This window comes from Arvicanthis niloticus, chromosome 12, assembly GCF_011762505.2.
Source record: "Arvicanthis niloticus isolate mArvNil1 chromosome 12, mArvNil1.pat.X, whole genome shotgun sequence".
Taxonomy (NCBI): Eukaryota; Metazoa; Chordata; class Mammalia; order Rodentia; family Muridae; genus Arvicanthis; species Arvicanthis niloticus.
Genome location: NC_047669.1, coordinates 72197580 through 72224164, shown reverse-complemented (window position 1 = coordinate 72224164; position 26585 = coordinate 72197580). Strand labels below are relative to the sequence as shown.

Sequence of the window (26585 nt, the reverse complement as noted above, 5' to 3'; positions counted from 1 at the left end):
GGAGGTGCCCACAGGAGGATGGGAAGCTCGGGAAAATCCTCACACCCCCAGATGTGTAGCAAGTATGAGGCCATTTGGGAACATATGAGACTGCTTTTATTAAAGGGAGAAAGAGAGAGAGGTCAGGGAGAGAGAGTCTATTTTGTAATTCAAGTACTCAGGAGGCTGAAGCAGAAAGATCTCTGTGTTGCCATAATAAAAATCACTTTATATATCATACAGAGTCAACATTTCCCTAAACTCAAAGGTAAAAAGTCTTTGCTTAAAAAAAAAAAAAGTAGAACCATCCATTTAACAAGAAATTTAAACGTGACTATATGTGTATGTGTGTATGTGTGTGTGTGTATGTGTATGTGTGTGTATGTGTGTGTTGTATGTGTGTGTATGTGTGTGTATGTGTGTGTATGTGTGTGTGTGTGTGTATGTGTGTATGTGTGTGTATGTGTATGTATGTGCATGTGCATGTGCATGTGTGTGTGAATGATCATCTCAGGAATGTATGCACAACTGACTGGAGGGTTTCTCCTTCCATGTTGTGAGTTCCAGGGATTGACCCATGTCACCAAGCCTGACAGCAAGCGTGTTTACCCACAGAACCGTCTTGATGATTCAAACAGAAGTTTATAATAATGAGTTTTCTTTTCCTTCCTTCCTTCCTTCCTTCCTTCCTTCCTTCCTTCCTTCTCCCTACCCTCTTGAGACATGGCTTTTTTTTTTTTTTTTTGAGACATGTATAACCTTGCTCTCCTGGAACTTGCACTGTAGATCAGGCTGGCCTTGAACTCAGATATTTACCTGCCTTTGTCCTCCCCTCCCCCACATGCTTGTGGCACCACCACCCAACAATGATTTTTCTTTATTCTTTTTCTTTTTTAATATTTATTCATTTCATTTATATGAGTACACTGCAGCTGTCTTCAGACACACCAGAAGAGAGCATCGAATCCCATTACAGATGGTTGTGAGCCACCATGTGGTTGCTGGGAATTGAACTCAGGACCTCTGGAAGAACAGTTGGTGCTCTTAACCACTGAGCCATCTCTCAGCCCTGATTTTTTCTTTTTAAAAGTAGTCATTTTTTTCACAATAATCTGTGGGTATGATCAAGGAATAGATTCAGGAAACTTGGGCACAAGACAGGAACCTTCTATGACTGGATACAGTCAGGAGGACACAGTTCAGGACACTTACTAGAGGTTGTTGAACTGTTCATTTAAAATGGGTGATTTCATGCTATATAAATTATACCTCAAGATACTTTAAAAATAATGATAGTTGATACTGAGGGTTTCCCCTCCACTCATTCCTGTTCCAAGCACTTTAGATGTAGTAATGAATGTCACTCAAAGTGGCCGTTCTGTGAGCTGCCTCTTAGGAGCCTGCTAAAGCACAGGCTGCAGGGGTTACTGATGAGATGCCTGGACTGGCCTCCACCATCTGTCTGGAGGGAACCAGCTTCCCCAAGAGAGCTCTTGTTTTTCATGGCCCTCCTCAGCTCACATTTATCTCCCACTCTGCCTGATTCCAGATCAAGTCTGGGTTCTCCCAAATGTGATCTGAGACCCCAGTGATGAGTCTTGAAATCAAGTTAGAGAGTTGTCACCAGGAAATCTAAAAACTACAGACTGGCCTGAAGTGGCAGCTTACAGCTGTGATCCCAGTTCAGGCACAAGGGCTGAGAATCGGAGCTACATAGAGTGCTGTCTCTTCTCCCTGGGGCCGGGCGAGAGGAGGAGGAGGAGAAAAGGAGGAGGAGAAGGAAGAGGAGGAGGAGGAGAAAAAACAGAAGAGGAGGAGGGGAAACAGCAGAAGGAGAGGAAGAGGAAGACGAGGAAAGAGGAGAAACTGAAGGAGATGGAGGAGATGGAGATGAAGAAGAACAAAAAGCAGAAAGACAAGGAGGAGAAGATGGAGATGAAGAAGCAGAAAAAGAAAAAGAGGAGGAGGAAACAGAAAAGGAAAAAAGAGTGATTAGAAACCATGAAAACATCAAAGGGCATTCTGCAAGGATAGGCATGGCTATGATTTCAAACGGTCATCTTTCAGTTGTGCTCACGTGAGTGTGTGTCATGCTGGGCCAATGAGCACAATGGTTTGCTTTTTTCCCTGTGGGTTGGAATCCAAACGATCTGAAAGCTCTCGACATAAGGCTTCCAGGAAAGGGTTAGGCAATCCACACCAGAGCTAAGACAGCTGGCTGGCCTTCTTCCACAGAACCAACACTGCTTAATCTCCAAAAAAAATTAAACCATTAAAGGAAACCATCTGCAGCAACAAAGCCCACCTTCCCATGACTTGGAAGTTCCTGTGATTCTTCACCAAAGCCTCCAAAGAAGCAGAAAGACCAAACCTTGGGTCAGAGGCAGGAAGAGACTTCAGATCTCAAGATGCCAGCCAGCTTAGGGGTGAGCCCTGGAGACGGTTTTTAATATAGTCAACCCTCTACTCTCCCTGCAAGTGGATTTCTGTGATTTTAGGTAATCCATAACCAGTGACAGCTTGGAAATAATAAATAGGAAATTCTAGATGTAAATGTTTTCTAAATTCTAAACTTCCCTATTCCCAGTGGGTATGCTGCACTCTTCTGCAGCTGGGCTCATATCTCAGGATCTGAGTCCTTCCTTTGTCTGACATTTTCACCCTGTATATGCTACCTCCCCTTGGTTTATTGTCTTAGTTATCAGATCTATTATTGAAATATTGAAATATTTATTTTCAAATAACCCTGATTTTAGTTCCTAACAACCCCAAAGTACAAAAATGTTAATGGCGGCAATTTTATTATAGCCATGACTATAACTTTTATTATTAGTTGTTCCAGATCTTTCACAGTGCCTACTATACAAACTCAACTTCATCATTAGTGTGTATCTATATAAAAATCATAGTATACATAGAGTTTGATAATACCTGTGGCTTCAGGCATCCATGGGCCCTCTTGGAGCATGTCCCTCTGGATAAGGGCAAAGGATCATATATTTTAAAGGGGAGGGCATTCCAGGCAGTTGTCCAGGCTAATACCTATGGGCCACACATAGCTAGTTGTGAACACAGCTGACACAAAACCAGGGCTTACTTTGCAGATGATAATGTCATGCTGTAGTCGTAAAGGTTGAACATGCCGGTGAGCATGATTGACACATGATCAGAGCAATAGCCAGGCTGTCAATGCTCACAAGATTCCCATCTTCTCCAGGACGAACCAGTGAATCAGGGCAAAGGAACCCAAGGTCATAGCACAGGTTTGAAAGACCCCTGACTAGCTCACTGCAGTCTCATCGTGAGATTTTACACTTAAATCCGAGGACAAGTTTGTCTTCTTCTATAGACCACTGACTCTGAGACTTGGGGTGTTGTCTTTTCAGTGAGCTGAGTCTCCAGTGGCAATCATTTTCTGAGCCATGTCTGAGTAGGTGCTCAACCTCACCAACATTGACATTTTGTTTGACGTCAAAGGCCCAGGGTGACAGCTGACATTTGATGCATAAAACATGGGGGCCACGTCAGAGAGCTTTTGCTGTCAGAACGTGTTCAGAATGCCTACCAGGAACAGAGAGCCTCCAAGGCAGAGGCGGGAGGAGCTGGTACAACCAAACTGCAACATGAACCTTTTTGTTAGTTTGGTTTGTTTATTTTGAGATAGTTACTATGCAGCTTAGGCTAGCCTTGAACTGTGCTTCAACCACCCACGTACTAAGATGAAAGGCCTGCTTCATCATATCCAGCTTTTGAAACTTTTAAAAACTCTCCCCCCCATCTCTGACTCTGTCTCTCTCTCCTTAAGTTAGCATTTAAAAATATTACAAAGTGTTTATTTTATTTAGTTAATGTCTAGGAGTGCTTTACCTACATGTATGTATGTATGTATGTATGTGCACTACATGTGTGCTTGGTGCCTGCAGAGTCCAGAAGATTCCTTGGTACTGGAGTTACAGACTGTTACAAGTCTCCATATAGGTGCTGGGAATTGAACCCAGGACCTCAGTGCTCTTAATTGTTGAGCCATTTCTCCAACCCTGGTTATTACAATTTTTTTAAAGGAACACCATGGAATGAATACTAATCATGGCTTTTGATTAATGAAAGCTCATTCAATGGCAGCAAGCCCCCTGAAGGTAAAGGACACTCATGTGTAAGGCCTCCAGACACCCTGTCCCAGACCACGCACCCTGTAGCAGAGAACGCTAGTGCGTGCCACGATGTTTCCTGCTGTGTTGTACCGAGTTTCCTGATTCCTCGCGAATGTGCTGGCTGTCACCTAAGAGCACAGTTTTGGGATCTGAAGGAGCAGGGGGCTCCTAGCATAACTGCTGCTCCCTAAGAGGAACAGATCTCAATTGGAGCCACTCTGAGATCTTGACAGGCACCCAAAGGTGAGCCAAAGGCACATGTATCTGCAGAGAACCCAGCAGAAGCCTGGGAAGGCAGAGGCAGAACTCTGCTCAGAGCCAAGTAGAGAGCCCTGTGGGTACCCCTTTTTTCCTAAACAGCCCTTGACCTGAAAAGGTCTATGTCCAAAAAAAAAAAACCCACAGTGAGTTAAAAAGTCATCAAGTTGAAAATACAGATGTCATTTTTTAACCAGAATTTTTTTTCATTAAAAAAAAAAAAAGATGCCTGGCGGTGGTGGCGAACACCTTTAATCCCAGCACTTGGGAGGCAGAGGCAGGTGGATTTCTGAGTTCGAGGCCAGCCTGGTCTACAGAGTGAGTTTCAGGACAGCCAGGGCTACACAGAGAAACCCTGTCTTGAAACCCCCACCCCCCCCCCCAAAAAAAAGACTGTAATACATTTAACACACCTAAGCTACAAACACATTATAGCTTCTCCTTGTGACCAAATGACCAATTGAAGGCCAGTGAGACACCAAGCCTGATGACCTGAGATCGATTCCTGGTACCCATAGGTTGGAGAGAGAAAGCCGACTCCTGCAAACCGTCCTCTGCCCTCCACATACATGCTCCAGCACATTCCCTTCCCGCTCACTCAGTGATGGTTTTCAAGGGCCAACTGGAAGCTGTGGCTAGAAGCTACTGCCAAGTGTTGCAAGAAAGGAGTCTGCATGTGGATAGCTCAGGGAAACACAAAAATTTCAAAGTTGCTGGGTTCAATCCCCAGCACCAAAATAGATATATATTCAAAGTCTAGTCCTCCCCCTAATGCATATCACTTAGCGTCTGGACCAGTTCACTTTTACATCTCAGCAGTGGGTTGCCATGACAGGAGTAGCTTGACACTGGCCTTGCTCACAACCGCCACTGCAAGGAGATGTTAAAATTGAAATGGACACTTGGTTGCTTGCACTGTGTCCTCAGACTCCCTGTACTGACAATGTACCATGTCATCACCAGCTCCCAGGACACATCACCACTTCTGCTCCCGGGAGCATCACTGCTTCTCAGAAGGCACATGAGTGACCAGAACTAATTAGCCTGCTTATTGGAATACTAGCCAGCAATGACTCCGCTCAACTCCACCTCAGGCCTGTGTTAGGCATTCATTTTTATAAACAACAGTAGCCAGCACGTTGGGGACAGGCACTTCTTCACTGCACAGCTGAGCAATGGAGCTTCTGAAAGCAACTGCCCAAGATCACACAGCAACCTATCCAGAACTGCTTAGGTACAAGGCTGCCCTGAGGCCAAATTCCCTGGAAAAAAAAAAGGGGGGGGGGCGGGAGTGAGTGGCACATTCTGCAGGCCAGCTGGTAAACTAACTCCAAAACCCAACCAAAAAAACCAACACTGGTGTGTAGCACTGGCCAATTTCACTGGTGTCAATTCCTTTGTCAGGTGGACTTCTCAGAACTCAAAACCAGGAAGAGACTCACAAGACCATTCTGCATGATAGCACTGGACACACAGATCACTCTGTATCATAGCACCGGACTCACGGACTGCTCTGTATCACAGCAATAAGCCCAGTTGTAGACCACTTGTGTCTTAGAATGGACAGAGATCAAAGGCAGAAAACAAAACAGCTGGGTTGGGCCAGCAGAGAGAGAGGGAGCCTTAGAAACAAACTAGCGTTCCTGACTTCCTGTTACATACTATTGCTACAGTTTCTTTTCAACAGGTTGTTCAAGCAAAGCCTGCTAGAAAGATGGTGTGAGAGGCCTCGTGTGAGAGTCCTGCTGTTAATTTTTATATTCCTGTGTCTGTGTGTGTGTGTGTGTGTGTGTGTGTGTGTGTGTGTGTGTGTGTGTGTAAGTAAAAGGGGGGCCTTAAGAGAGGAAAACAGAGATTTCAAGGAAGTGAAGATGGAAATGCAATGACTGGGAGTAGAAAGGTGGAGGGGGACAGGGAATGAGGAATGGGGGGATGGAGGGTGGGGGACAGAGCAGTGGGAGAAGATCAACTAAAAAAAGCATGAAAATGCCGTTACTTTGTATGCGAATTTAAAACAAAGAAAAGAAAGTCTCCTGTTGCCTATTCCCTGGGCTTCTTGCAGGCACATCCCAGGTGTCTGGAAATGAGAACCGCTTCATGAAGAGAGATTACCTAGAGCGTGCAGAGGGCTGATCATACGGCCCTGTGCGCACTTGTGGAGGGCAAACGTCAATGGGGAAACACAAGAACCAACATGGAAGAGATTACTCCAGCACACCTCACATCCACAGAACTGGGGACAGCCAGTTTTCACACTCGTGAGGTGGTGGCTCTGATGGAACCCGTGCCACTGAGCCCAGCAACAATCAAGCTTCATAATGCTTGCATTTCTTCCACTCTGGTTACTTTCGGGATCAATACAATCGAGTTTTATACCTTGAGAGAGATTTTTACATTTGATTTGTAAGTGTGAGCACACATGTGTCTCTCTCTCTTTCTGATCTTCCCGTTAAGAGATTTGGGGTTGGATGGGCAGAGGACTTTGGTCAGGCGTGTCCGTGAAACCAGGGGCCAATCCCAAACACACTGTCCCCCCTCAGAAGTTACTTACTAGGTTGGCATTTAAAGGAGACCAGGAGGTATTTACTGCTTCCTGGACATAGGTCAGGTCCAAAGACTCGGCTATTGACCAGGAGGTGGCAGGCCCGCTGGTTCTGGCACTCGTCCAGCACCTTCTGGAAGGAAGGTAGAAAAGGATAGGCTTGTAAACTGCACACAGCGTCTGCTGGACCCCAAACCTGGGTTGCTCTGGCCCCTGAGGGAGTGAGGCTTCCCTGCCTGGCCTGGACTGTGTCTTGGATGGAAGCACATGAGGTGGGGGTGGAGCAACTCCCTGCAACATCCAGAAGGAAGGACTTGGTCCAGAGAACCAGACCCATGGGAGAGCCAGCCCCATCCAGCTATAGTGGGCAATGTGACCGACTCTTAAAAAGTGCCATCCCTCAGAGGATCCAGGGCATATGAGTGCAATCAAGTCACGTTTGATTGTTCAGCAGGATAGCAATTCAAGCTTTAAAGCTGAGCAAGCCATTATGACCAGAATTATGGCCATGCCTCCTTAAGGTTAGAATAGCCACACACAGACCCTAGGAACCTGGGGAAAGCTTAAAACACCCAAGGCCTGTGGCCCTGTTGCGGAATGATTTCTTTAGTGAATGCTCATTTAGTCAGAAAGCTTCTCCCTCGCCTCCTCTGGAAGCTTGCAGAAAACCTTACATATGTCTCATGGAAAGATCCGGGACTTCCTGCTGCTCCTCTGGGCTCTGGCTCCCAGAGAATGCCCTGCCCAGAATAGACTCAGGTCCTAACCTTGGTTCTGATGAAAGAGAGACCAAGACCAGGAAGGAAACCATTCTCAAGAATCTATGCATACTTTAGGACGGAATTCCATGTAGATTTTTGAGCTTTCCCGAGTTACCATGTTCTTATACGCAGCTCAAGGAACACATATTCCCATGAATGTTGGTCCTGCTATGTCACCTACCCAGGAGATACAGATCTGTCAATCAGAAAGAACTGGAGTGGGGGGACCCTTTACATCCGTGAGAGGCCCAGCTCTTGGATGAAGCACACACTGGCATGGCTAATGGCCTTGGTGAACTACACAGCCTTTGGGTCTTTCCATCACAGCCTTGGAGCAGGCTCTGAAGCAGACTGTGCTCAAACCATGTTACCGACTGCAAAACACTGAGAGGCTCCATAGTGGCTACCTTGGCAGATGTTAATCTGTCCCTATCTTAAACACCACTGCCCCTAGGGACACTGGCTGACTCAGTATAGTGTGAAGCCCCAGGGAGAAGGAACTTGCTGAGCTGCGCAGGGCTGTTCCTGGCAGACTAAGCCTCTGATTGTGTTCACAGATGCTAACATGTCAGCCTAAATGAACTTCCTCTTGCCTCCGGGCACCAGGCTCCAGCAAGGATGCGGGTGCCAGTAGTTCGCACTTTCAACAACTGGGTACTTCTGTACTCCTGGTGCTGGCCAGCTCTCATCTCATGCACCTTGGAGGGCAGCAGAGGCGCCTGGCAACTTGGGTTGGGTGAGGAAGGAGGAGAACGGTCAGCAGGACTATGGTTCTTGGAAGGAAGGCCCAGAGGGAGGGAGCAGGGCTGGGTGGGGCACTCAAAGACACTACGCTTGACTTCCAAAGAAACATGTCACTCATCACAATGCAGAAACCATGTCAAGGGACATGTTAGCCAGACACATTCTTTTGTTGTTCACCAATCACACGATTGCCCAGGTGCTATGGTTTTTGGACTGAATACATGGTATTAGAAAAATAGAAGAATTTTTTGTGTCATCTGATATTTTTGTTTCTTTTCTGTGGGCATTAGAAAAATTATACAGTAGTCTCCTTAGACCTTCTGGTAAATTTACCTTCATGAACATATTCTATGCTGACCATAATCAAGCCGACTTCTAATACCATTTGTTGCAAAGAACTTGAGAGGCATTAAAATCATCCCAGACCAGTGACTTAGTAATCTTAGCTAGGTAGTTGAGGAGACAGATTACAAATTGCTTGGATAGAGTTAGCCTTAGTGGAAAAGGCCTGTAATCCAAGCTTTTATACAATGCAGCAGGATGGAGGTCCACCACCTACGTGGGCTACAGAGCAAGTTCAAAGCCAGCCTGGGCAACTTAGCAAGACACTGTCTCAAATATGAAAAAGGGGAGCTCTGAGACTATAGCAGGAGATTCTGGGCTCGGCTAATCCCCAGTGCTGAAAAAAGGTGCATGTGTACCCCACATATAAGCTAATTCCACCAGTGAAATGATTTGACCTAAATATGTACTGATTTTTCCTCAAATATGCCCAAGGAGGAAGAAAAGAAGAAAGATGGGGAAGAGAGAGGAAAGAGAAGAGGAGGAGGAGGAAGAGAATAAAGAAAGAAGAGGAAGAAGAAGGAGGAGGAGAAGGAAAAGGAGAAAATGTAGGAGGAGGAGGAAGAGGAGGAGGAGGAAGAGGAGGAGGAGGATGAGAAGAAAAAAGAGGAGGAGGAGGAGGAAGAGGAGAAGGAAGAGGAAGAGGAAGAAGAGGAGGAGGAGGAGGAAGAGGAGAAAATGTAGGAGGAGGAAGAGGAGGAGGAGGAGGAGGAGGAGGAAGAGGAGAAGGAAGAGGAGAGGAAGAAGAGGAGGAGGAGGAGGAGGAAGAGGAGGAGGAGGAGGAGGAAGTTGGTGAAGCTGTTGCTGTTTCTCTTGGCACTTTTCAGAAGTAAAACAAATTCAACCAAGATCACTCAGAATGTTCTCCAAATGAGAGTAAAGGTTGTCTACAGGTAGAAAAGTAAACCATGAGACACAAAAGACGTGTGTGTGTGTGTGTGTGTGTGTGTGTGTGTGTGTGTGTGTGCGTGTATGTGTGTATGTATATGTGTATATGTGTGTATATGTGTGTGTGTGTGTGTGCGTGTATGTGTGTATGTATATGTGTATATGTGTGTATATGTGTGTGTGTATGTGTGTATGTATGTGTGTATGGTGTGTGTGTGTGTGTGTGTGTGTGTGTGTGTGTGTGTGTGTATGTGTCTTGGGTCATTTGTTAGGAAGTCTGTGACTTCCAATTCTGGTATCAGAAAGACACTTGGGGCTTACACCTTTCCCACTGGGGCATTTATCAGTGATGTGGGCCTGGAGAATGAAGTCCAGCTTGGCTATGTTCTGCTTCAGTACAGTAAAGAGTATGCCTGTGACCAACTTCATATTGAAGGTGTGCCGAGGGAATGCTTTATCTCATAGGGATTTCATTTGTACTCTATGACGAAGACCCATTTTAAGAAGCAAGTAGTAGCTCACTTGTAAAAATTAATGATGTATAGTAATTGGGTTTTCATGGACTTTTGCTTTGAATGAACTGTAAAATCATACACACACATACACACACACACACACATGAATGTAGGGAAGAGGGAGGAGAAAGAGGGACAGAGATAGAGGAAAGAGAGGGAAAAAAACTATTTCATTATCTTAGAACATCCACGAAACACAATACCTGCAAAGTGGTGGTTGCCACACAGGTCAGGTTGTCTTCCCTCTGGGAGGTGGGCTCCTGGGAACTACACATTTGGTAATCTTGCCCATAAAATGCCGACTGGACACTTATTGTTGAATGCCGAGGGCACTGTAGATTCAAATAGTCCCCATCACAGGCATAGGCGGTGTGGTTTTGCAGGAGTTTGGTTAAGTAACCTGGAAAATATTCAACTGGGTTACAGGAGCCCCCAGGAAGCCCCCTTTCCCATTCCTACAGAAATTTCAGAGCAAGGAGATGCTAATGTCCCTGAGGCAGGGGCTGCTGGGCTAAGGAGGTGTGGGCATATATAGCTTCTGCAGAAGATGAGGGATAGTGACCAAGGAGGCTAACAGGGGCTGTGGGGTCACATGTTGGCTTTCTTGCATGGACCAGGTACCTTGGTCTGTGATGGCCTGGTGCAAGGCTTGGAGGGCTCCATTCCCTTCAGGAAGCACACTGAGGGACTGGGCGTGAGCCCAGGGAATCTGGAAGAGCCGACAAAGCAATAAGTACGCTGAGTGGGTGTCCCTGGGCATGTGGACACCCGTCCCAAGGAAGACTTGAGTTCTCTAATCTCCAGGCCTTCCTGGAGTAAGGGGATGCCATTAAATTCAGGAAACCACTCCTGGGCCTGCCTCACCCCAGAGAGGAAAGCTGGAGAGGGCTGCCTGCATAGGGTAAGACCTGCTGGGAAGAAGTTCAGGGGGGCGGGGGAAGGAGGTGATGGGAAATACAGTGGAGCTTTGCTGTGGACTGAATAATGTCTCCTGTATTCCTACTGTAGCTCAGAATGTGACTTTATTTGAAAACAGGAATACAGTTACAAGTAGCTAAAACGAGGGATGCTGAGCTCAAGGGAAACCTTAATGCCATATGGCGAGTGTCCCCATCAGGAGACAAGAGAGAAAGAAAAGAGGCAGAAGACAAGGATGTGAAGAGCCAAACGATGGAAGTATATAAGCCAAGGGCAGCCGAGTGGCCAGCCATCGGCAGAGACTGAGGTTCACGGCTCTGCCCACACCTTGATCTCAGTCCTCTGGGACTATAGGAGTGGGGATTCTGAGGTAGACAGCCACCCATTCCCGAAACTGTTCCATCAGCCATGGAAACAGAAGTACACTCTCCCTGGTGCCAGTCTCCCCAGTGACTTCTCAAGCCATGGGAAGAGGAGTCAGGCTGGGCCTGAGCTCTGAGAAGCTCTGGGGACCAACAACCTGGCATGTCTGAAACTCGGGCTGGTTCTCAGAAATGAGGAAGTAAGTTCTAGCCAGAGTGTAGCTCTCCCTTCCTCCTCCTCACACCTCATGAGGTCAACAGTGAGGCTCCTGGGAGCAGAGCCAGGGACTTTCTGCTGAGGTGTGTGTGGGATCTGCTGGGCAGACTGACAGGGAGGTTTTATGGGAGGAGGGGCTGTTCCTGAAGTCTCTGATTCTCACACAGCCGACCCACGCCTATGGGAGTCCCATTCAGGTTTTATAATCTCTCAGAAATATAGTTCCTGACTAAAGGTACTCAGGCTTTCTGGACGCTCACACGAAGTCTGGCCTGGGTCATTTGATTCATATGCAAGTGTTCTGAGGAAGACTGTGAGTCTCCACTGGAAGGCTTACCCTAGCCATAGTGTCCCCTTCCTCCTCCTTCTCCTCCTTCTCCTCCTTCTCCTCCTCCTTCTCCTCCTTCTCCTCCTCCTCCTCCTCCTCCTCCTCCTCCTCCTCCTCCTTCTTCCCCTGTGGGAGACTACCTTGCTCAGAGAAGCAACATCTAATAGGAACAGCAAAAGGAAGTCAGGCATCAGTTTGAATCCGATTCTTGCTTCTCTACCACCAGCCCTCAACTTAATAGGCTGTGGGTCACAGTCTCCTTGCAGAGCATTTAGGGAGGGAGCCTCTGACCTAGTGACAAACTCCAGTAGTTCAGGATTTCTTTATAGGTTTCAACTCCCTGCGGGGCACACTGCCTGCAGGAAATCAGGGTGGTTACTTTGGAAGGCCCAGCATTTTTTATTCTGAAATGTGCTAGGCAGGGGCCCCGCCACTTGATCCCATTGGGCATCTCCTTAAAACTTCCTGTCCATCAGCCCCCACCCTCAGAGCTGGTTGCAACTTCAAAGTAATTCTCAGAGGGTGACATTGGCTTAAGGCTCATTGTTTATACAAAAGATGGTTTGCTACTCTGATAGTTACAGGGCAGGACAAGGGTGTAAGGATGGTGGGGTCTTGAGACAGAAGAGCTCTGGGTCCTGGATGCCTATACAGAAGTGCTCTGTGATGGTTGATCTTGATACCAATTGAGATCATCTGAAGGGCTGTCTGTGAGGTTTCCAGAAAGGTTTAGCTGAGGAGAGAGAAGACCCACTCTAAATGCAGATGGCACCATCCCATGGCCTGGGTCCCAGACTGAAAGTGGAAAAAGAGGGGCTGGGGAGATGGGTCAGTGATTTGAGCCCTGGCTATGCCATCCTGAGGATCAGAGCACAGATTCCAGCACCCATGTATGGAGCCAGGAGTTCCGTGCATGCTTGTAACCTCATCTCAGAGGATCCCTGGTGTTGCTGACTTCCAGTGTAGCTGAGAAAATGTGAGCCCTGTGTCCCCCACCTCAGAGAAGCAAGTAGAGAGTGGTAGAGGGGGAGGGGGCACCTGATGCCCTCTTCCGAGGGGCTCCAGGTACACACACAGATTTATGCACCAATGCACACAAGCACATAAACTCACACAGAACCAGACCCCCCCACCCCAAAAAAAAGACAGAATCAGAGAAGGAAACAAAACAACAACAATAAAAAAACAACAGAGAAAGAAATTTTAAACTGAGAAAAAAAAGAGAGAGAGAAAGCGAGATGGGCTTCAGTACATCTCTTTGCCACTTGACCAGACACACTGTGATCATCTGTGTCACACTCCTGACATAGTGGACTCTAGCCTCAAAACATGAGCCAAGATAAACCCTTTCTCCTGGCATTGCTCCTCCCCGGGTCATTGGCCACAGCAATGAGGAAAGTCACAAATACTAACTGCTTGCTGCACAGATCGCCACGGGAGCAACAGGGGAATTCTGACCATGTCAGGTTAGCACCTCTCCTCACTCTATGAACCACGTTCTCTTCCCATGAGATGGAGCTTGACCTCTGTGGGACCATTTCCATCAAAACACACGTGTATATGCTGCGCCCAAACCACTTGCTCTACCCCACATTTTCATCCTGGGACTGCTCAGAACGGATGAATGCAAGATCATCCAGGCCCTCTTACTCTGAGCTAAAAGAGGACACTTGGGCAGTAAAACCTGCATTATATTTAGCCCAGTCCCTGTTTCGAAACTGGGCCCAAAACTAGGACTTGGTTTTAAAACCAAGGACTAGAGACATAGGAGCTCTAGTCTTTGAAAATGAGTTATCAACACACACACACACACACACACACACACACACACACACAAAGACACAGGGGTACCTTACCTTAAATCTACATCACTGGGAAAAAAAACTAGTCTGAAAAGCAACATACTATATACCATACAACTATAATCATATGATGTCCTAGGAATGACTAAAGTGTGGCTACAAGAGAAAGATCACCATTGACAGGAGTTACAGGAAGGGAGGAAGGAACAGGCAGGGCACAGTGAACACACAGGGCCATAAAACTACTGTCTGACGTCTGGGATTATGATGGTAGATGAACGTCACTCACACTGGCCCAAACTCTTACATACACCACTGAGAGTGAATCCAACAGACGCTATGGATACTGGGTGATCCCATGGAGGCAGAAGAAGGAGCATCAAGAATTCAAGGCCAGCCTGCGCTACATAGTATCTATGACGGCCCAACATAGTTATTATTGACCCACAAGAGTTGTTATCAGGAAGGAAGCACAGGGGTGGGCAACACCAGGAACAGATGCTAAGACAGGAATAAAGACAAATAGTCATTGGCCCAAGGGTGTTGGTGGCCTTAAGAAATTGGAAAAACCAGAGAAAAAGATCCCAAAGGCTTCAGAATAGAGCCATTTCCACTTCGGACTTTGATCCTCTAGAACTACAAATCTGGTCTGTGTGGGTGCATTCATGTCTGCTCACATGTTCATAGAGGCCAGAGAGTAACTTCTTACGTCTCCTCTTGGGTGTTGTCCACCTTTCTCACTGAGAACAGGTCCCTCATTGCCCAGAGCTTTCCAAGTAGGCCACTAGTTAGACGGACAGCCAATCTGCCCGCCTCCACCTCTCCGTCATGAGAGTACAAAGCGTTCTACCATCCCTCTGTTCTTTCATGCCTGCCTAGGAATCAAAGCCAGCACTTTACAGCTGAGGTTCCCAGCAGCCCCTCTGAGCTGTTTTGAGACTAAATTTGTGGCAGTTTGGTTTCTTCTGTGACTGTTAAAATGACCTGGTGCGCATGAGAGACCCAGAGTTGTAGATTTAAGAACAGTTTTAAGGGGACAATTTTTAAAATAAGTGTGTTTGAATTAAAGTGAGGAAGACCTATGGGTGTATACATTTGTATATGTCAATAGACATCAAGTGAGTTCTAGATCATGTGCAAATTATGCTTCTCACTGTGAGCTGTGGCTGGTAAGTTTGAAAGTGGGTACTGACAAGAAACTGCTTGGAATGAGAGCTCATGGGTCCCAGTGTGAGTATAGCAAAGCAGATGAGTGTGGGAGGAAGGAAGCCTAGGGGAACTGAGGTCCTGCCCAGAGGGGTCACAAGCTCAAAGGGCAAGCACAACTGTGAGCCAAAAATCCTTTGAGGGCAGAGCAATAGAATGCCCAGAGGGAACAAGAAGGTGGCTCAGTGTCAGGCCACCAAGCCTGACAACCTGAGTTCAATCCGTGGGACCCATGGAGAGAACTAATCCGACAACTTGACCTCTGACCTCCACAACAAATACCATAGCAAGAATGCACACATGTGGGTGTACACACATACACACAAAACCATATACACACCATACACATCACACACACACACACACATAGACACACATATACCATACACAACCACACATACATACACCACACACACACACATATACCACACACACATCACATATATACACCACACACAACACATACCTACACACAGACCACACAGACACACACACACTAAATAAATGTAATAATAATAGAAAAAGAGATAACACTGAGCAGTTTGGAATAGCCACTAAAAGTGGATTAGTTTCTGTACAATAAATGGGGACCCTCTCAGGGTCACATGCACCTCAAAAGAGAGAGGAGTGGGGCAGCCGGTTGGTGGGATTGTCAGAGTGCATCTAGTTCTCTGAGGTGAGGAAGAGTCCATTCTTACCAGTGTGCTGTTCAGTGAACACACTTGCCTTCCCCACACCTTGCTTTCTCCGATGCTTCAAAAGATAAAACTTGTCAAGAAACAGTTACCAGTGCTACCTCTGGTTACGACTTCTCTCTGGATCATACTGGATGAGTCTAATGCTTTATATTGTCATAGTCCCTGCCAGGGGTTTTACAACCTAACTCTGCTTACCATCTTAGGATAAGACTGAAGTGAACTATTTTGTCCTGTTTCTTGAGACAATGCTTCAGGCAACCCAGCCTGGGCTACACCTTGCTGTTTACTTGAGGGTGATGTTGGACTCCCGATCTTAGTGCTGAGATCACAGGGGAGGCCACCACCCCATGCTCATTTTTAATATTTTATTTCCTGTTGAGATGGGTCTCTTACACTGTATCCCAGCAGCCTAGCCCACAACCTACCATGTTGCCCAGGCTGGCCTAGAACTCATGGCAATCCTTCTGCCTCAGCTACCCAAAATTTGAATTAAACAGTATGAGTAACAATGTCCAGCATAAGTAGAAGTGTGTATTCTTTTTAAAAGTCTGTCTTTAAAGTCCAGTGTTACCTGTGAGACTTTGCTGGTTAAACTGGTGGGTGAGAGCTTACTGTAAAGTGGGTGCAGCTCAGGAGCCTGGCCACAGCTTGTGATTATGGCTCAGACTCTCTTTCCTGGCAAAGGGCTACCCTATATTATGAGAACTCTGACAGCTTCTCCAGCCAGAATCTTCCTCAAAGGAACAACTGAAAGGCTAGTCTTGAGGAGACCTAAGAGGAGACTAGATAAAAAGGTTTCTATGCTCTTGTTCTATAAATAAAGATGGAGAGTTTGCTAAGGAGCCGTGGGAGCTGAGAGTTGCCCTCCATCTTTGGGAAGAAGTAGGGAATGAAGACATAAGATTCAGCTGGCGAAGATGCCGCCCCAAAACCTGAGGACCCGAGTTCCATACCTGGAACCCATGTGGTGGAAAGGGTGAGCTAGCTCCTTCAGGCTGTCCTCTGATGCTCACACACGCACCACGGCACTCACATGCCTCTCACACATTAAGAAATAAATGTAATAAAAATATTAAGTAAAGATATGAAGAAGTCAGGTCTTAATTATTGAAAGTCACTCTTGAGAGCATTCTCATCACGCTGACAGTGAAAACTCGCTTCTATATAAAGAACGCAGTGACAGAGAACAGAATCCTAGGAATGGCTGATTTCTAAGGTTGTTTTGTGGGGCAGGAGGGGCATTTCACAGCAAAAGCTTGGGCATCATGGGCAAAAATGGGGTCAAAACAGTGCTCCTTTACAGAACTCCTCAGAGCCAGGTATGCTACATGCACTGAGACTCCTGACCAGAGCAGGCACACAACCCCACCAGCTGCAGGAGGCATGTAAGGACTCGATTACATACATTATTCTTGTGTGTGTACATGGATGTGTGTGTGTGTGTGTGTGTGTGTGTACATCAAATACATCACTTGTGTGTGTATGTGTGTGTGCGTGCAAACATGGGTGTGTGTGAGTTAAATGGGACATCAAATACATCATCAGTCTGTGTGTGTGAATGTGTATGTATGTGTGCAAACATGGGTATGTGTGAGTTAAATGGTACATCAAATACATCATCAGTTTGTGTGTGTGTGTGTGTGCGCGAGCACGTGCGTGCGTGTGTATGTATGTATGCAAACATGGGTATGTGCGTGAGTAAAATGCACCACTCTTGTGGTGTGCTGAACACATCATTCTTTTTTCTTTCTTTTATTAAGCTCATGAGGAGGGGAGTTAAGAGGGTAGTAGAGGCAGAGAAGGGGAGAGAAAGAGAAAGGAAGGGAGAGAGAGAGAGAGAGAGAGAGAGAGAGAGAGAGAGAGAGAGAGGAAGAAGAAGAAAAAGAGGAGGAGGAGGAGGAGGAGGAGGAGGAGGAGGAGGAGGAGGAGGAGGGAAGGGAAGATGAAGAGAAGTAGAGGCCAGGCATGAGCAAGTGGGAAGTGGGGAGGGAGTGGGGAAAGGGGGGAGGGAATGGGAGAGGGGAGGGGAAGGGAATGGGAAGAGAGGGGGAAGGGAATGGGGAGGGGGGAAGGAATGGAGAGAGGGAGGGGAAGGGAATGAGGAGGGAAAGGGAATGGGGAGGGGAAGGGAATGGGGAGAGGGGAGGGGAAGGTATGGGGAAGGGGGGAAGGGAAAGCAAGAGCAGGAGAAAGCAGGAGAGCAAGAGTGAACACATCATTCTTAAATGATCTTCACTTGCACGACATAAAATACAGTCTGGGCCAAGACCTGCATCTAACTGGGATGACTGCAGAGTCCCATAAAGCTTTGGAATCCTTGTGAGCTGGCCAGTGAAGGTGGGAGGGAACAGAGGATTAGAGGTCAAGTCAAAGGTTTAAACAGTGTGATGCTCAGCCCTCAGTCCTGGTGCCCAGGATTTATTGTGGGAATCAAACGATATCTTGGGCATAAGCATCCTTTACCTATCATAAGCTGCTGTGCAACTCTGCGTGTCACTGTTCGAATCCATCTTGAAGAACAATTAATGCAGAGTTCCCATTGGTGGAATCCAGAGCAGCCACTCTCCATCCCTCTGGTCTCAGACAGCTCAGAGATAAGCACTCAGCCCAGAGGTTGCCTTGTGGGTCAGAGCCACAGCTGCTGAGCTATAGAGATGTCGGACTGCTCCAGCCTTTAAGTCTTGTGTAAACTTTCCTGATTGTTATATAGTTTCTTTTCTGTTGCTGTGGCTAAAGAGAACAAAAACTGACCAAAAGTAACTTCAGAAGAAGGGTTTCTTTTTAGCTCGCAGTTCCAGGTTCCAGTCCATCACTGCAGAGAAATCAGGACCCCAGCAACAACCCATAGTCACCAGCAAAGAGAAAGAGTAAAGTATGCTCAAGTTTTCAGTGGCTTTTCTCTACTCTCTGTAGTCCAGGGCCTAAAACCAGAGAATGGTACCCCACCCCCCCAACACACACACACTTTCACGCTGGGTATTTCCACACCAGTTAACACCATCAAGACAAACCTCACAGACATGCTCACAGGCTGAATAGTGTTATGTCACCTTGACAGACACTATTGTCTTGACAGACAGAGTCATCTGAAAGATAGGAGACTCAATTAAGAAAATGCCTCCATAAGATAACAGCTGTAGGGCATTTTCTTGATTAGTGATTGATGGGGAAGGGCCCAGGCCATTGTGGGTGGTGCCATCCCTGGGCTGGTGGTCCTGGGTTCTATAAGAAGGTAGGCTGAGCAAGCCATGAGGCACACAAGTCAGTAAGCAGCACTCCCCTGTGGCTTTTTGCATCAGTTCCTGACTCCAGGTTCTTGTCCTGCTTTAGTTCCCGTCCTGACTTTCTTCAGTGATGGACTATAATGTGGAAGTGTAAGCTGAATAAACCCTTTCCTCCCCAACTTGTTTTTGGTCATGGTATTTAATCACAGCAATACAAACTGTGAGTTAGACACCAGGGGTAATTCTAGATTGTGTCGATTTGGAATCAAAAGGAAGCATCACGCACTTATGCAGAAGAGGCCAAATGGGCTGTCAAGTCTTTTTCCCTCTTTCTCTTTTGAAGTCAGAGATTCTCCAAGTTTTCTGGGAGCTAAGGCTGCCTGAGTCACTCTGTGGGCAAAGTCATTGGTTCCACATCCAGGTGCTAAAGTCCCTGAGTCACCAGAGGACAATTTCACAATTTCACAACTGTTCTGGAAACAGAGAGGAATTCAATTGTTCTATCCTCTCATGTCTTTAAAAAAACAATTGAAGTGGTACCCTCCTCCCCTGATAAGAGACCACACCCTTCTTTCTATTCATGCAATGAATGTCAAGAGACACATCCAGAGGTGTCTCTGCATGTTTGAAGTTCATTTCCAGAAAAACATGGTTTTTCTTTCATGTTTGTTGAGTGTGTTTAGAGCCATGAGTTAGGGTCTTTTGGGTGTTGGAAGGCCCCTCCACAGGTAAAGAGACCACCATTAGGCCCTACATGCCAAGAGCAGTAAGACCAAAAAGTGAACTTGGGGGGAAGGGTGAACTAGGAATGTCTACTTAGAGGTAGAGTGTTTGCTGCACACATACAGCCCTGGGTTCAAGTCCCGGCATCACCCCAAACAAACAAAATCAGTGACATGAGGACCCACCATGGCTAGGTGGCGGAGGACTTGCCCGGCATGCCTGAAGCCATTTGAGAGCCGTCTCTGAACCCTTTAGAAAGAAGGTCTGAAGATAAAGAAAACAAGATCCAGCTGCTTGTTTCTTAGATACCTAAGGGGGAAGTCACATGAGGACATAGGTGGCAAGATATCGGTGGCGATTACAATTCTTAAACTCAGACCGGGCCAAACAGCAGATAAGAAGAGGAAGCCTGGTCATGGAACTTTGTTTATTGCCTTGCTTGTTCTTTGGCTATTTGTGTTTCTTGTCTTGCTTTGTTCCTTGACTATTTGCAGCTATTGTATTGCTAGTTCCTCAACCTAGAACTGACCTTAATACTCGCTTGTAATTAAAATGGTATAAAAGCAGAAAGGAGGAGGGGGGATGGGATAGGGGGTTTCTTGGGCGGGGGGGGGGGGAAATGGGGGAAAGGAATGACATCTGAAATGTAAATAAATACAATACCCAATTAAAAAAAATAAGGAAGTTGACCAGAAAAAAAAGAATAAGAGAAGGAAGAGGAAGAAGGGAACAACTGAAGCATGGAGCAGAGACACTTTCTGCATGGGTGGAAGCCCACCTTATTTCTAGTAGCTTCTAGGGGGCAGGATATCTGCCATCAAACTGGCCAGCAAACGTTGGGGCAATGGGAAGAGGGCAAAAGAGATGTCTGCCAATGGAAAACTGGGCCAGGAAACCTGTCTCTATGGGACACCCCTGTTCTTGCTTTCCCACTTGCTGTCCTACATGGACAAAGAGCTAAGACCCCAAAGGATGGGGTTGTCCCAAGAAGGAAGAAGCCTGGATCCTTAAGTGATTACACAGAGTAAACTTTCCTTGATTTTCCAGTCTCACAGAACAGTGGCCTGAGCAGGAACTAACCCTCTGTTCTGTTCTGCCACAAAGAATCAGGGGTTCTTGGTTGCAACCACTACCTTACTTTGTATCATAATCTGGAATCCTTATAGCTGTTGCTTACTTTAAGTAAGCAGTTGGTCCGATTTTGAAAAGTAACAAAACCACTCTGTTTTGTGATGGTGTTCTACATCCCATTCTGCTAACTCCTGTAAAACCAAAACTTTAACCAGTAACCCTTTCAAAGACCAGATAACTTCCTGGAATGCTAGGAGTTGTAAATTTCACCTGCCTAAGGACTGGTAACTTCCTGAAATGCTGGAAGTTGTAGTTCTTAGGAAATAACAAAGCCACATGGGAAAATATGGTGGCCATGTTGATTTGTCCTTAAAAGTCTCTGTAACATGTCTCGGGGCCACTCAGCTGGAAATTCCAGGGAGTGGTCCTTAAGAAACTCCATCCTGGTCAGTATTTAATTAAAGCTTGCTTTCAAAATTGACTCCAAATTGTGGAACTGGTTCTTCTCTGGCAAATGTCAGGATTAACACTTTCCAAACCTCATTAGGGAAACCATTTCTTTGAATTAAGGACTTGCAACAGGGGACTGGAGAGGTAGCTCACTGGTTAAGGCGCACACCCTGGTCCTGTTGAGGACGTAAGCTTGGTTCCCAGTACACACATTGGTCAGTCCACAACCTTCTGTAACTGCAGTTTCAGGAGACCCAACTACCTCTTCTGGCCTCCTCAGATGCCCACACATGTACACAGAGACAACCACATAGACATCTATGAAAAACAAAAATGAATCTTTAAAAATGACTTGCTTCTCAATAATGTGGCTTATGCCCATAAGGCCCTGCATGCAAGGTGCACGAATAAGAAGGGCTTGGCAAGCCTGAGGTAAGCCAGGTATACACAGTGAGTGCCAGGCCATCAGGGGCCACCCAGCAAGATCCCTTCTGAAAATAAAACCCAAAAAGAACAGACAACAGCCACAAAGATCCTACCGCTGGGGAGCCACGGACGGATGATAGGAGTTAAATTACAGCAGACAGAAAAGGGACCGAGGTCTCGTGTGTTAGCCTCCAATCACGATATTCACCATGCATCTGAGTTAACCCCGATGTGAGCCACACTGGGAAACTGGCCTTGCCTTTGATGGAATGCAGAGGAGAGAGCAGAAAGTCTCAGCAGCAGTAATGAATCTTCTCATCAAAGCTGACTGGGGAAGGTTCTAGAGGGTATGCTTCCTCTAGAGCTGCCCACAGGTGATGAGAAAGGTGATCGACAGGGACCCAGGACATGAGGGCAATGTGGGGTTTGTATGTGCCTTCATGGATTCAAGTGAAACCTTAATTAGTATTTGTAGGAATTAGGAGGTTAGAATTGAATCAGACTACAGTTCAAAGGCAGGTGACTACGCTTAGGTAATGTCAGAGTAGCCGGCGGCTATATAAGGGAATGAGAGCTGAGGAAGCAGACACACCTGCACATGTGACGCCCTGTGGTAACTCAAAGTTCCTCCAGTAAGAGAGCCATGCCAGACGTTGGCCTTTGACCTTGAACTGAAACTATGAGCAATCTAATTTATTTTTTTCTGTATAAGTTTACCCAGCTTGAGGTATTTTGGTCACATTATTTTTAAAATGAACTAGTAAGATAAAGACAGAAAGAAACAAAGAGATTAGCCCTCCAAGGTTTGTTGAAAATCAAAACCCTAAGAGGGGAAGAGCATCCAATACCCCAAATGTACGGCTTTCAGGCTTAGTATGAATTCAGGAATACAGCGTCTTGGAGAGGAGATGCTCAACTTCCCAAGGGAATGATGTCATGCATCATTTGCCTCCAGTTTGGGGATGCTGAGAAGACATGCATATTCTCTCTCTCTCTCTCTCTCTCTCTCTCTCTTTCTCTCTCTCTCTCTCTCTCTTTCTCTCTCTCTCTCTCTCTCTCTCTCACACACACACACACACACACACACACACTGGGGGGAGGGGAGGGGGACGGGGAGGGAGGGAGGGAGGGAGGGTAGGAGGGAGGAAGGAAGGGATGGAGGGAGGGGAAGATATAAGGTTTTCAGATGCCTGATGTCAGCTCTCAGGCACCCTTTCTCAACACAACAACTATTTCCTTTAACAATAAAACTGCTTGGTTGTCTTAAAACCAAACAATCCTATTGCCAAAGGCATGAACTTTCCCCATATGCTGTTCAATAACACTCAAAATTCGAGTACTCCCAAATGTCTCAGTGGAAAAAATAATCCTAACAATTACCGGCTTCCCCGTGGTGGGAATGCTTGGTTCTGTGGCTTTTCTGCCTTAAGCTATGAGAAGCTTCTCGTTGATGAGTGGGCAGCATGTCACAGCCAGCCGCACTGTCTCCCACCCAGAGGCTTTTCGACATTTCCCCTGGACTTTGAGTTCTTCTGTGTCTCTGTGCACTGACCCACTGTTTTATGGACATGCTTCCCCTATATACTCACATATGTCTTAAACGGATGTTTTCTGCATGGACATCCACATATATGGAATTACGTATCACTCTAAAACAGAGACGCAGGCTAAAGAGATGGCTCACTGGTCACAAGCATGTGCTGCTCATACAAAGAATTTGAGCTCAGTCCTCAGCACTTGTGGAGAAGGGTGCCTGGAAACTGCCTGTGACTCCAGCTCCGGGATCTGATGCCTTCTTTTGGACTCCTCGGCCACCCGCACCAGATGTGCACATACCCACCCTACCGTCCACAAATATACATTATTTAAATTTAAAATAAAGCCTCTGTAAATGCAGGTATAGATCCAGAGAATCCTGTCATTTGGCAAGTTCGGAGTTTTACAAATATCATAGCATACACCTATACACAACGTGCAGAGCGATGACAACCTAGGCTATGTTATAATGGTACAGAACTACTGTCATAGCTGCAGGCCACTGTTGACTGATGTCCTTAGGTGAAATGTTAGTGTGTTCATCTGTGTGGACTGCAGATCCTTATGCTTGTTTGTTAGCCGCGATGCGGGCTCTGCCGTAATTATTCTGCATATGGTCAGTGTTAGCCACAACCCCAAATCTGCTGCAATTACTACTGAGGACATAGTCAGTTTTCCCCATTGGAATACTTTATCAATGGCCATGTACCTAGAAATGTACATGTACATGTGCATGTGCGTGAATTATTTTTTCTATTTCTTTCTTTATTATTTGTATGTACATTGGGTGTTTGGCCTACATGTATTCCTGGATGAGGGCATTAGATCTCCTGGAACTGGAGTTACACACAGTTGTGAGCTGCAATGTGGGTGCTGGGAATTGAACCTGGGACCTCTGGAAGAATAGTCAGTGCTCTTACCTGCTGAGCCATCTCTCCACCCCCAGTGAATTATCTTTGAATGAGAGTAATAGAGCCACTGAGGAAGACTCGCCAAGCCAGAGCTGAATGAGCAGCAGGCCGAGTCCTCATGAGCTGTCAGGACTTGCAGGGTTCTCTTTACAGTTTGTTACATGTACGTGGAAACAGCCATGCCTGGGTAGCACAGGATAACAGTTCCAGAAAGGTCTGCAGATCTGAAAGTCCTCAGAACTCAGGTTCTTTATTTGAAACCACAGAAAGAAAAGGAAACTGGCCATAAGTTCTTCAGCCAGGGCCACAGAGGGAGTTTAAAGCCAAGGAGTTACAACTATGTAGCAAGACCCCATCTCCAAAACCAAACCAACAAAAACATGTATCTTCGGATAACCCTTGCAGTCTTCCCGTATATGTTAAAGGCCTTGAATCACTTAGGATGCTGACTACAGCACATAATAAGATGCTTTGTATCTAGTTTTTATACTGTGTCATCTAGGAGGTACTGAACAAAAAGCCTGTACATGCTCAGTATATATGCAGGTTTTTGGGTTGGTGTTTTGTTTTGTTTTATTTTGAACCTTCAATCTAGTGTTAGTGGAAGCCACAGATACAGAAACTATGAATACAGAGGCAGGGGAGAGGATATGAATCAATCAATTAAATTATTACCCTAAACAATTACTCTCATCGTGCTGTTAGTCTGAAATTACCATCTTTAGATTACACTTACTACTTGATCCCTGCAGGTCTGGTAGGAGCCCCTCTGTGCCTCTCCAGTGGAAGGTTTTGGTCCCTATAAAATGAACACCTTGTTTTCTACCAGGTACCAACCTCAGAAAGTTATTCAGCAAGCACCATCTGGGTTAGATTAGTTTAAGAGAAACTGGATCAACCCCCACTTCCCCCCCCCCCAGCATCTAAACAAAACACTTTTTCTTTTCTTCAGGACGCAGAGTAATCCCCCCAACTCCAGAGCCATTTTGCCAGGAAGCCCGGTTCGCAGTGCACTTGATAACTTAATGCAACTTTTACCAGCACTTAAAACCCAGATATGAAATCTACCCTTGATCCTTTTCTGCTTGGAGTTGGCCGAATTTGCAGCCCTCTCTCTGTGTTCAACAAAAGGCTCTCAGAAACAACGCTCTGGGTCACTGGCCAACCAGCAAGCCTGGCAGAACCTAATAGGTAGACATCGTGGCTGGGAAGTGCAGTCTCCCCGCTCACCCCGACCTCCTAACTGCTCTCTGTTCTGATGGCTCTTCTTCCTCTGCCCACTCTCAGGATGGGTAAGACAATCAAGGGAGGAAGTCAGACTTACTGGCATGGATTTTGTGCTTCATTCAGTTAACTGGAAAATTGTCTCACTTCTTAAGTTAATGACAGTAGTTTTTTGTTTTGTTTTTTTCATGTTAGGGATGATGACACTTAGACAGTAGCATTCTAAACCTCAAAAGGTTATTGAAGCCGGGCAGTGGTGGCACACGCCTTTAATCCCAGCACTTGGGAGGCAGAGGCAAGCGGATTTCTGAGTTCGAGGCCAGCCTGGTCTACAGAGTGAGTTCCAGGACAGCCTGGGCTATACAGAGAAACCCTGTCTCGAAAAACAAAACAAAACAAAAGGTTATTGAGTGAGGAATGCAGGGCAAGTTTCCTCTTCTCCTGACCAGGCACACCATGTTGTTCCTAAGCAGATGCAAACCCAACATCCCGTGGCTCCTAAGGCTTGATTCTGACCTAAGTGGTGTCATCGGAAAAGGGTGCCTCAGTACGAGTTAGACGACCAGCTGCATTTGGCACAGCTGTCACCTGGGCTCCATGGATGCTCTGGGCAGACCATCCAGCCTTCAGTTTTTTGGTTTCATCTTAGAACCTGGGTAACCCACTGCATTCCCACCCTCCCATCCTCCACCCCACCCCTCACCCTCCACCCGGCATTTCATAGACACCGGGCGGCTGGATTGGTAGTCACCAAATGAAAAGAAATACGGGCGCCTGCACAGTAATTAGGCGGGGCTGGCCTGGAGCTCTGTATTCATCCTTAATTGATTCCCTGGCACACACACGAGAGCTGGACCTGGGAGCCTACACTTCCTTCACCCTTGCTCAGAGCCCAGCTCCCCTGGCTGCCCTCATCTATGCTTACTGTTCTCCACCCGTTGCCTCATTTGTGACAGCTGAGTGACCAACACCCCTCCCCTCTGAGACCCTGCTTCCGCAGCTCTATCCAACACCACATCCAAGGAGTTTGTTTTCAAGTCTTGGTTCTTGGCCACCTTCAGGCTGGATACATTGAACACCAGATCCCGTCTGCCAATAAACATTCAGGTGAGCCTCACTCACTGTTCATGGATTTGTCTTTTGCAAATGCTAGCACTCACTGAATTATTTCCAGGGATTTCCTGGTCATGGGAAGAGAGATGACAACTGGGAACCTTCTGATGCACACATCCCAAGTGATGTCAAGAAGGCAACCCTGCCTGCATGGCAGACAAACAACAATGGTGTGACTGGCAGAGACTACAGGTTC

At 46.5% G+C, this 26585-nt stretch overlaps 1 protein-coding gene across 4 annotated transcripts in view; it reads right to left on the bottom strand.

Moving 5' to 3' along the window:
- Positions 1–26585, bottom strand: part of Eva1c (eva-1 homolog C) — a 74838-nt gene that overhangs the window by 27986 nt on the left and 20267 nt on the right. For 2 of the 4 annotated variants that reach the window (XM_034515280.2, XM_034515278.2), the window contains exons 2-3: positions 10384–10580; positions 6940–7063 (exon numbers count right to left, since the gene is read on the bottom strand). The exons of 1 other annotated variant lie outside the window; for it this stretch is intronic. In XM_034515280.2, the coding sequence (XP_034371171.1) occupies positions 6940–7063; positions 10384–10580 (321 nt within the window). The remainder of the gene's footprint in view (positions 1–6939; positions 7064–10383; positions 10581–26585) is intronic. One more of the 4 variants, XM_034515279.2, reaches the window with a different exon arrangement.